At 47.1% G+C, this 12346-nt stretch overlaps 1 protein-coding gene across 3 annotated transcripts in view; it reads right to left on the reverse strand.

Moving 5' to 3' along the window:
• RUNX2 (RUNX family transcription factor 2) overlaps positions 1-12346 on the reverse strand; it is a 165271-nt gene that overhangs the window by 93694 nt on the left and 59231 nt on the right. For all 3 annotated transcript variants that reach the window (XM_074582046.1, XM_074582048.1, XM_074582047.1), the window contains one exon: positions 5546-5707. In XM_074582046.1, coding sequence (XP_074438147.1) covers positions 5546-5707 — 162 coding nt within the window. The remainder of the gene's footprint in view (positions 1-5545; positions 5708-12346) is intronic.

The following is a 12346-nucleotide window of genomic DNA, read 5'->3' on the forward strand; positions in this document are numbered from 1 at the left end:
AAAGGGAATATCCTTATTATAAAGATCATGCGTGTACGTGACATTAAGCAAAATCCAAGGAAATTCACATTCAGGGTTAGAAACCCAAGATGACAACCCGTGCAGGACCTCAAGAAAAACCAGCCCATCACTGTGAGCCACTTTCTCATTAACATACGAACACTAAATCCAGAGGTTCAGCTGGAGCTGCTTCCATTATATGTGGGGTTTTATTTTAAGATTTGTAGGCTCACAAGAATTAAAATTAAATTGTGTAAAGGAACAGTATTGTCATTGATTAGGGCATGGCTGGCATTCACAGGGTTGCGTTTATACTTGCCAGCCCTGAGTAAGCTGGGAGAACGGGAATGTTTCTTAAATTCAACATTCGATGAAGGCCCAGGATTGTCCAAAACGACGCGGTGATATCTACACAGCGAGATGACTTAATGGGAAAGTTTGGCTACACTCGAACTAGCAAACAGCCTGGGGTCAGGGCCCATTTTCTGGCTCGAAATCCAGCCAGGGTGGTCTAGCCACAGCTGTAATATTAAATCCTTTTGGCCTCCACAATGGGGTGGCTGCCTCCGAGCTGCCCACGGGAACAGGTTTGGGGCTCTGCTCATTTCCAAACCACAGCTGGGACCTGTTTGCGACCATGCTGGCCAACCCCGCTCAAAACCAACCTCGCTGACAATTTAACAGTACCGGTATTTAACAGCCCAGGCCCCACCACTGTGTAATTTACTGGTAAAGATACTGCTTTCTGGCTGGTTTAGGTCAGAGGGATGGGTCTTCAAACTTCTTTTGTTTGGAGGCTGAGCCCAGCATCTCCCTAATCCATCTCAGCTTGTCCTTATTCAATGACACAGCAAATACAAAGACAGCCAAGTCCACCCTGCACTCCAGTGCAGGTACTCCAGTGCATGGGACAGGAGAGTCTGGGCATGGTGGCACGAGGCCAGCATCCCCAAGTGACAAATCTATCTGCAAAGAGCGCGAGCCCGGGGCTGGAAAGGTAGGTTTGATGATTTGTCCTGCTATTTAGATTCAGTTTTAATTTTCTCCTTTGTCATACGGGCATTTGTCAAACGCAGATGCGTAGGGCAGGCTCTTCCACAGCCAGCACTGAACGTGTTCAGGTTACACTTGCAGGGCAGGTCCTCCAGCATCTTAAGACCTTGACCCCCCAGGTCTCTCTCAAAGGTGAAGCAAAAAGCAAGAGACTGGAGCTTGGTGAGAAGGGTGAGGAGGTCCAGGAAAAGTCTAGGGGGAGAAGAAGTGTCCCCACCTCCCTTCTCAGTATGGGGCTTTGAGCAGCCTGGTCTGGTGGGAGGTGTCCCTGCTCATGGCAGGGGGGTTGGAACTAGGTGATCTTTCAGGTCCCTTCCAACCCAAACCCTTCTATGATTCTATGATTCTGTTCTTAACAAAAGTAAATCCAAGCTCAAACCCTGCAATCACAGAGCAGGTAGAGGTCAGGGTGAGGCAGAACACGGCAGGGTTACACCAGGACTGAAGTGTAACAAGGCTGTGATATGGATGTGTTTATGGGACAGTTAAATCATCTTTTAAATCACCTCACCAAAGGCAGACTATCAGATCAGACGTGTCTGTACCTGAACCACTCACCTAGGCTCGCTTTAGAGACCGTGGAGACAAACAGGCTCTTCCAAGGCACTGCCAGGGACCAGTACAGCTCATCTGCAGACTGGTCAAACCCTGCAAACGCCAGTTTGTCCCCACTGACCCAAAAGGGAGCCGAGGGTGACCGTCTCAGATACGGATGTCTACCCTGGGGACATCTATACCCATACCTCCTTCCCCTGCTGTGGAACAGCCCTCTTGGGATTGCAGGAATAACCCGACCCGTACTCCCTGCTCTGAACCTTGCCTGTGCTGAGGACTTGCTGGATCAGTCCCAAAGCTTTATGTAAAATGGCTGTGATGTGTATTTATATGAATCATATACATTAATTACATAATAGACACTCATACTGCCCATCCCACATGCACTTTGGCTACGCATAGGACACAAAGACTGAGTGCACTCGTTATGAATCATGCAATAAGACTAGGTCCCTCAGGCAAAAACCTCTCTGAAATGACCGTGTTCACATATTCCCATGGTTTCCACTACAGTATTATTTAATTAAGAATATTAATCTGCTAGGCCACCAACTTTCACTGTCTTCTGGGGAAGTCTGAGCAGACAGATATTTTAATAAAATATGGGGAATCCTGCTCTTTTTGTGACTGAGTTGGTGCAATAAGGTAAGTCAATTGCATGGCCTCCTGAGCTTGTTTTTTATTTACTCTTGATATGAACATGAGACTTATGGACCGGAGAGATCATTGGTTCAAAAGTTGCATGTGTGATGCCAGATAATCTTTCTTTGCTTTGCTTTTCAGCTATTGCTGTTGAACACTGCGAAAATACGGGTGACACGTCATTAATTACTTGTACGACACTGCAAATACAGCACCGGTCCGCATTTGGAGAATAAAAGATGAATACTTGAAGTCTGACAGCCGCGTTTGCACGTGCCTGCAGCATGCATGCAAACATTTCAGTTGTGCAAAAGAAATCAGTCTAGACACTGACACGACCAGTTCAGCCGCGTTACACCAGCCTGCCTGAATAACTCGCCAGGGTTGCAGCCTGCTGCCCTTTTCCCCTCTCCCATGGGACGGAGAACTCCATGAGAAATCCCAGGCCAGGCTGGATGGGCCTTTGAGCAACCTGGTCTAGTGGAAGCTGACCCTGGCCATGGCAAGGAACTAGGTGATCTTTAAGGTCCCTTCCAACTCTAACCATTCCATGATTCTATGAACTCTATGGCAGTCCCGCGTCACCTCCTGTCCTACAGCGCCAAACCTCTTTTGACGTTCAGCCCCATCTGGGATTGAAACACAGGCGTCCTCATCACCAAGAGATGTATCCAGCCCAGGATGGGGAGGAACAACCACTGTTCTGTCCTTGGGATGGATGTGTTTCTGGTCACGGGAGTACCATCAAAAATAGCTCTTGAAGACTGCCACTGACAATACAACCGGGAACCATGCTTGTGAAGGACACGTTGCTTTATTAGATGGTATATTTTCAACGTCTGGGTGAGCACAACTTAAGCAGTTGTCTAGGCAGAGCCATGGAGGCCGGGTAATGTGAAATTGTGGCAGGTAGGAAGTCCTGTGCCTGTAGGTGTGACATCCAAGGCCTCAGGGGGAAGTTTTACCCATTTTTCCTCCTGCATGATGTTAAGCAACAGGCAGTAAATATGGCATTCATTAAAATTACCTTGTATACTTTTAACAGCCTTGATAATCAGATTTCTGCCACTGTATCGGGAAGGCAAAGTTTGCTTTTATTCAAGGCCTTGTAAAACTCTAATTTTTCCCTCATGCACTGGAGGTGCCTGAAGTTTTCTAACTGCTAAGTGTTTCTTAGCAGTCATTTTTTCCCCCCCATCAAAGCTCTACTCTCCTCTGAAAGATGTATCATGTAACTGAGCGGAGATTCGCTTTTCTCCGTGTGTGCGGGATAAACGGGTTGCTGTAAGGGGCAGCTTTAAACTTGCATTTCTCCCTCTACTTTATACACCAAAGGGGTCGGATCCTGCCCTCCCTCCCTGTGGCACTGCTCTGTAGAAACCCTCGCGAGGAACCGCAGGGTTTGCAGCTGGGGCTGCAACGCGCCTCTGTGCAGCCCGAGCATCAGAGCTCGTCCTCCACCCAGCACCGCCGCTCTGTATTTCTGAACGTCAGCAAACACCGCAGACAACCTCTGGCACTTGTGGGAGATCAAAGTCCCCTTTTTCAATCTCGAATCTAACTGGAAGCAAGATCCCCAGGCTGGGAAAAAGTAAGAGCATTGCGGAGGCGTCGGTCGAGCCCCCGAAAGATGAAGGGCAAGAAGCGCGGAGGCGACCGGCTGTAGACTGCAGCAGAAAAGTTCAGTCCGCGGCCACATCATGTACACAGCCAGGTCTTTTAGTCATTCTGCCTGTGCCCACATGCCAGGCGCTCACGTCTGAATACACACAGACAAGCAAGGGCTGCAGGGCAAGTACGCGGTGGTACAGCTGCTGCGGTCCCAGCCGAGCCTCTCCTGGAGGTATCGCTGGGGGCACAATTGCAAAAATAACCCATTCGACAACACAGACCATCAGGAGGCTCCCACTCAAAGGGAACCTGTTTCAGGCCAAACAAAGCATTTCCTCAGCATCAAGCCCATCAAGTTTTTTGACCGAAGTCAGCGCATTGCACCGAGAGAGCCGGCGGGAACCTGCTCCACCACCCTCCAGCCCTCGGCCCACATGGAGACGTTTGGCATCTCCGAGAAGGCAGAGCGCGCTTAGGACCGCAGAGGTTTTTGCAGCTGTTTGTTTGAGAAACAAAGCTTCCCTCCTCCAAGATGAAAGAAATCAAGGAGTCTACGCTAATCAAATCCTACACGCCTGCTGGCTGCAGTTCAGCTTGTCAGCGATGCAGCTCGGTGGAGTGATCAACTTTTCCAGCGCTCTGAGCTTGGTGGAAGGGGAAAACACGACAGCAAGAAATTCACCTGGCTGCGAGTCAAACAGGTGTAAGGCGGCAGCATCCAAGCTTATAATAATATCTTGCAAACATGCAAAAAATAGATGTAATAAGGCTGATTCTTTGGTTTTCATTAATGAATCATAAAGGCTTTCTTTACGTTACACATGCTTTTTTGGCATACGCTGCTAATATTTCCACACTTGCGAGGTTGGAGTTTTAATACTGAGCCTCCCTCCCCTAAGGTTCCTCATTTTTGGCACGATATACAAGGTGACTGTGTGCCATGACAGGCTCTATCTTACTTTGGGGCAATCAGATTACTTCACACAGATGGTTTTATCACTGAGACCATTAGAGATGAATTGCACAGTATGTAAATGTACATTTGTTTGATAAAAAAAAAAAAAAAAAGTCTCAGTTCCTCGCTGCTGTCTTGTCTATGTTCCTAAACAGATTTCCTCTCCCCTGCATCATTCCAAAGCACAATTTGTCCAATCTTTACCCTAAAGTGACTCAGCTAGTTTCTGATAGGCATCTTAAGTACACATTAACTAAGGAAATGGGCTTTCTTGAGCTGCTGGATTGAAATGCGGGAGAATGAACCTTAGCCTTAACTATTGAAGAAATAAGGCATTTATCAGTCAGGACGCCTAACATCACACACGCCACCAAAAGTAAAGCACCAAAAAATAGAGAATATCACAATTACTTCAAAACATGCAAGCAAACATCCTCTCGTGGGGGAAAAAAACAGAGAATTTGTTCATAGAATCAGGTTCACAATTTAAAAATAGTCTGATCTGAAATGGACCTAGAGATATTCAAATGATACGTGCTCAGAGCACCGCAGCAGCTCTTCCACTTCGGAAAAAAAAGGGAGTTTGACCCCCGCCTGCCGTGCACTAACCCTGTTATCACCGACTGAGCTTTGCTCTTCTTATTAAAGGCTTGTGTGAGGCCACGGAGGCAGCCTCTGCCAGTCCTGTTCCTATCTGCATAATTGTTTTAGGCAAAACACGGTCTTTACCTGAGAGGCGTCTGGGCACATCGGTGATGGCTGGAAGTCCTGTGCCTCGAGTGGAGGACAGGGGAGTTGTGGAGTGAATGGACGGTGAAGTCATCTGGCTCAAGTAGGATGGGTAAGACTGGTCGTAGGACCACGGCGGGGATGACTGCGCCTGCCTGGGGTCTAGGACAAAAAAAACAAAAACAAAAACAAAAGAAAATTTTTTAAAAAGGAAGAAAATTTTAGGGCAGCAGCAGCCTAATTGAAAGAGGTGGGATTACTGAACATACACACATCAGTGCTATAAGGAATGAGAAATGTAACGAAACACAACCTGCTCCTCCAGGACTCAACCCCTTAAAGTCTCGCTCTGTGCTACTCCCTCCCCAAAACAAGTCTGGGGGGAAACGAATGGAGTTGAGTTTTAAAAGATGTAGCAGCCATGCTGCAAATTCCTGGTGTCTCTTGTCCGGCTCTACCAGCCAGTTATACGAAGACTCGCCAGTCCTTGAGGGCTCGGACAGAGAAGCGGATGGCAAGTGCAAGACCCAGGTCTGAGCTTAGGGAGCGGACTTCAGAGGTGGGGAAACTCTCCAGTCAGCACTTGGCACGCCTGTCAGGTTGTTATCCAGTTCAAACATTACACAGTAGTGTTTTCAGTGCTGAAAATACTACCCAAGAAGGAAAATGTCATTAATCTTATCAGCATCCGTCCAAAAACGTCACATTTGGATGCTGGCCCAATTACCTTCAGTCACCTCAAGTACACAATAAGAAACCAAATGGTTTGGGATAACTATCGGAAGCGAATGATGCCTTTTGATGTACTTGCTACGGCTCACTATGGAGGAAATGATTTTAAGAAGAAATACAGTTTATTTTTTGCCGAAGCACTGGCGGGTTGCACTGAGTGAGAGAGAGGGAGACCTAGTTTTACTCACTGGTGTTTGGGTCTATAAACCGTTTGCTCTCAGTTACTACCTGGTGATAAATACACCACTGAATGCCTCATAAATTATTATTTTTATTTCTTTATATTGGTAAAACCAAAGCACTTTTAAGCGCACGATAAACAGAAAACCGTCTCTGAACTGGCTCATAGAAACAGTAGCACACCCCTCCCAGTTCTTCTCGATATTTTTGCTGAAGCACATCAGGGCCACGCAATTTGAAGAACCTGCTATATCCGAGCACTGTGCTAGGGCCCTGCTTTGTAGACAGCAATGGGACAGCCAGACGGCACAAGCAAAGGCACTTCTTCAGGAAATTCAACTTTTTTTTTTTTGTTTTTACTTTTCTTTAACTCCTTTCCCTGCTCGTCCACACAGCAAACCTTGTAGTTTCGGCTATTCCGTGTTTATTTTTTCTGTTCAGACGTGATTTGTTTGAGGAGATGTCTGGAAAGCAGATACTTCCTTGAAGCAAAAAAACTATATAGATATATAAAAAAACTCCCAACTTTCCAATTTAATTTTAAGAGGATTTTCACAGAGTTTGCTACTTATATTAGAGCTGAGTAACATAAATGGTTAACATAAACTCCTCAGAAATCCGAAGGACACTTGATCATTAAATGTAATGAACTTTGTTTTAACAATTTCAAGGCTAGGGTTGTATAGATTGGCGCAGGTTCAAATCTGACTGACTGCGCGTTGTTATATCTGATATCGACATATTTCTCTGCCTCATTCCACTACGATAATTCACCATTCAGTCAATGGTAAATGATCTTCAACTGGGAACGGAAAGCCTAGGCTTGCTGGGAAAACAATCTTAAAATTAATGATGTGTCAGGAGCACAATCTCAAATCCAAGCTCCTTCAAACTCCAAGAGCTTTTCAATCTCTGCTTCCGAATCCAAAACAGAGACCATTAAAGTTTTGGGTTTAGGTCAGCTCCAACGCTGGGAGGAAATTATATAGCAGGTAAAGGCTAGGAAAAAAAAATCACAGCAGAGGATGTTTTCACAGGATTTTGGTCTAAGATGGTGAAAACCTCAGGAAAGGAGCTGCCTTCTGGAGGTTCACGGCCACTTCTGGTAGCGCAATCCTCATAGCATGAGAAGATCTTAAGCACCTCTGGCACCCTCGCCACTTTTGAGCACCTGTGCGAGACTTGGTTTTACACCTAACATCCTTAATCCAACAATTGTGAATGTCTGTGTGGACACAAGAAAGATGAAAGGGAAAAAATGGTATTTCAAAGGCTCACGTGGTCTTCCAAACCAATATCTCACACTGCACTCTCAGAGGCAGAATATGGGGCTGGATGGACCATCAGTTGACCCAAAAAATTATCCTACATTCTAACGACATCTAGCTTAAATGTATACACAGCTTCTATGGCTCATTCCAACCTCAGAGTTGCAGTACCACAGTCCAATACTGTGAGATTTTAAACTGCAAAATATCTTAGAGGAAGAGAAAAAAGAGGACGGACTGCTAGTGAAGACACTGTGCTGTGACTTAACTGCTTCTGGCCCTGAAGCAGATCTCCCATTGGGCCTGGGTAACCCACCCAACCTCCATTTGACACAAATTCTACCTAAGTTTAAGGACAATAATGATATATTGAATATTTAGTTGGTCATTTTGTTAAGGTGCAGGCACTGTGTGAGTACCTCATTCACAAAATAGGGTGCTTATCTTGGCTGACCGCTTTCAACCCAGACATTCAGGTGTCAAACTTCAGCCCCTTTGAAACTAGAATGCAATCAACTTAGCTCCAGGGAAACAAGACCATGTCTTCTCAGGGAATAGGAAATAATAAAGAGGAAAATCCCCAACCAAATCGAACACCAGGTGATGCATCAGAGCTCAGTGACTGAGGAGAAGGTTGCAATACCCCAGGCTGGAGGGTTACTGTGATCCCTCCACACCGAGGCATGGCTGATGTCATGGTTGAGGCAGGGTGGAGAACTTTGCCTGGGGCTGACTGGCTTCAAGAGTTATCTCTGGCCCGTTAGGAAACCAGAAAGTGAAGATACAAGTTTCACCAGATCCTAGAGTAAATGCCCTACAACCGGCATCTGCTGACTGAGCGGCCAAGGTATGCATGGACATGAGAGGAGAGAGCCGCTAAATGCCCTCACCTTGCCAAGTCAAAGGTGATCTGCTAGCCCACAAGGTAAACGTCACTGCTCAGTGGCATTGCCCAATCCCCAGAGTAAAACACCGTGAGGCAGAGTCCAAAGCTTTCCCATCTCGTCCTTGAAGGTGGACATGCAGTTGGGTCTCATGTGGCACCCTTTGCTCCCACCAGCAGGTGTTCCTTGCAATGCTGCTGGAGCAGAGACTTTGGCCACTGAGGCCCAAACAGCCCATCTCTTCAGGTCCTACATGCCACCAAACCAAGCCTCCTGGGTGGAAGGAGGGTGCTGGAAGCACCGCAGAGAGGTGCCAGCTGCCAGAACAGCACTGTCAGAGCAGATCCTTCTGAAGAAAATACAACGATGTTCTTAGGAGGGTCACCTCCTCCTCACCCAGGCATGGAAGAGGTGGAGTGACTAGTACTGGTGGGCAAGAAGCTACGAGCAGATTTATGAGAAGTCTTCCTTGGCCTCCTACACCATACACCAGCTTCCCCATTCATTCCGGCTGGCTAGCTCGTGCATGTCCTCTGGGTCCCCGCAGGCCAGGGGCTTTGTGCCGTCACCCGAAGCACCACGTGCTCTGCAGGCACAGCACATCTTCCCAATCACGAAAAGCCCAGAATAGATGAGAAACCTTAGAGCTCCGAGGCAGAGCAAATGTGGATTCCTCCCTAAAGGAATCCCTCCAAAACAAGGGAAAAATCAAATATAAAAATACAGCAAAGAGCTGGGGAAAAAGCCCCCCACCTTCCCGTATGGCAGCCACGGGGAAGGGCTAGCAGAGCATTAAACAACAGCAAAGGAGGCAGTGGGCCACTTTGAGTTGGCATTTGCATTTGAAAATTTTGGAGTGATTACTAAGAGCAGTCCTCCTTTTGTAAACATTTCTGTTATGCCCGCGTGGGTGTGAAGAATAGAGCGGCTTTCAGCATATTCCGGGCATATCATGTGTATGCTAAGAAAGCCTGGGCACAGCTCGGCTGAAACATGTCAGCGGGGTGAGGTCTAAACTAATGCACAAACAGCTCCGTCCTGTTTGCACTTCCAGGTAAACCTTGCCGAAGGAGGAAATACTGAGTATTGCAAATTATTTTGTGTCTCGGTTTTACTGCCACATTTGTAGTCAGCGGGAGATATACACAGCTCTTGACCCTTGTGGTCTGTGGTTGACTGCATCAATGGACAAAGGGCATTGATGCTTAATGGACAATAAGCGGTTTTGAAAATCAGTCTAAGATTGGACGCACTGTATCAAACTGAAAAAAAAAAAAAGAAAGAATGACAAAAAACCCCAGTGATCTGTTCTCCCACTGATGACATTGGCTCTCCAGCAACGTGACTTCTCTTCCTTCAATGGCAACGTTCTGAAGTGTCAATGGAGAGAAGAAAAAACACGTAAATAGCCCTGACGAATGAGTTTTTCCACTGCTTTGGCACTGGATTATGAAGCACACAGATTTATTACAGGGAAAAAAAATCAATTTCCCATTTCCCAAGCTGAGTTACATGATCCGAGAACGATCACAGGCTGGCAGCTCCTTGGCATACCGTCTGTAACACCCCAATGTGACACACGTGCACGCACTTTGCAAAGCCACTCTCATGTAAATCCAGCCATCAGCTCTAGCGCTGGCTGCTGCAGATTGTATTAGTGCTACTGCCGATGCTAAAAATCAAGCTGTCTGGAGCTATCTTTGGTAAACACTTACAGCAAATATCCTCACTTCTGATCTTAACAAAGCCAAGATGACTTTCTGCATGAGTAACCCAACTATTGTTGTAACACACACACCCCCCAGCAAAATAACAACAACAAAAATGCAACCTCCTTCTCTTCTCAGGCTATTTCTTAGGCATCTTTAAAAGCCCAGGGCTTGATGCGAGTCGCCCAGTTCAATCAATGAAGTCAAACCCAATGGAGTTACACCCCAACGTACAGAAGTGTAATTGAGACCAGATTTTGGCCTGAAGAACCTCTAAAACCATTTCTCCTCCCACTGCAAGAGTCACATTTCTAAAAGAGAAAAAAAATAAACTGAAGAGTTTAGTTGCCAGTAGGGCAACTAAACTGTAAAGGAGGGGGGAAAATAAAGTTAAAAGAATACTTTAATTGGAGGGACGCAAGCTTTAACAAATGGAGGTTCACAATGGCAACTCGCCAGTCGCCTGAAGGATGCAATCAATTTGTATAAAATCCAGCAGACTGCAGCCACCCTTGTGTTCACGGCAGCAGAAATCCCAGCTCCACCACCTCATCCACTCAGTCTTGGAGCTTTTACTCCACGTCACAGCGAGCTGAAGGCAATATCCACCCTATAAGCCTATTTCTTGGGCTGTTTCTAAATTATCTGCTCCAGGCAACCACGTACTTTCATAGAATCATAGAATTGTTAGGGTTGGAAGGGACCTTAAAGATCACCTAGTTCATGATCATAAAGATCACCCCCTGCCATGGGCAGGGACATCTCCCACTAGATCAGGGTGCTCAGAGCCCCGTCCAGCCTGGCCTTAAAAAATTCCAGGTATGGGGCTTCCACCACCTCTCTGGGTAACCTGTTCTAGTGTCTCCCCACCCTCATGGTGAAGAACTTCTTCCTAACGTCCAGTCTGAACCGTCCCATCTCTAGTTTTAATCCATTCCCTCTAGTCCTACCATTACCCAACATCCTAAAAAGTCCCTCACCAGCTTTCTTGTAGGCCCCCTTAAGGTACTGGCAGGCCACTAGAAGGTCTCCTCAGCACCTTCTTTTCTCCAGACTGAACAACCCCAACTCTCTCAGTCTGTCCCCATAGGAGAGGTGCTCCAGCCCTCTGATCATCCTCGTGGCCCTTCTCTGGACACGTTCCAGCACGTCCATATCTTTCTTGTAGTAGGGGCTCCAGAATTGGATGCAGTACTCCACGTGGGGTCTCAGATTGTTGTGCACCAGCTACAAACTGGGGTGTGCTTCAGAGTTCTGCTGGTCCTAGTTAAAACACAGCCAGCCCCTGGCAGGGCACTTGCACGGGTGCCGGTCTAGTAACAGCTACACCGTTTAAACCTCTCCTGAAGCTGATGGTGTTGGAGAACAGACACCAGTCTTTGAGGCCGATGCTGCACAGCTGCATCCCCAGAGCCCAGGACAAGGCTGTGATGAGCTGGGCTTGCTGCCTTCTCCAGGACCCTGCAAAAAGGCAGCGTCCAGCCCATTGCCTGCAAGTCCTGAACAGGGGGAATTAAGGAGAGCCCAGCTGGTACCATCCTCATCCTCCACCCGAGAGCCAAAGGCGTTTTCTGCCCATAGCCTTCAGTTTACATGCTCCCTGAAACCAGTCCCTGCCCGCCTGTGGAGATGGGTTCCCTCGTTAGATTCCAGCTAAGCCACCTCTGAAGCCTTCAAATCTGCCTCGTACTACCCTAAAAATGACGAGGAACTGAAGCATAACATCCCTGAAGTGCATGGGGAGGGGAAGAGGAAAAGGGAAAGGAAAAAAAAAAAAAAGAAAAAAAAAGGTTTCACAGGACCTGCTTTTGAGTGCTGTTATTTCAGTGATGAAAGTCACAGGTTGCCCATAGATCAGAGGGTGCCACAGCGGTGACGGAGCATGAAACCTCACTTAACTCCCACTCCGCAGCCCCCTCAGCCCAACCGTTACGCCCGTGGCTTTTCCCGGCCGATAGAAGCTAACCCTCACCGGTTGCGTTTTAGAAAAACAACAGTTTTCCTCGTTTCGTACTGAAACACTGATGC

The sequence above is a fragment of the Larus michahellis genome, chromosome 3 (genome assembly GCF_964199755.1).
Source record: "Larus michahellis chromosome 3, bLarMic1.1, whole genome shotgun sequence".
NCBI lineage: Eukaryota > Metazoa > Chordata > Aves > Charadriiformes > Laridae > Larus > Larus michahellis.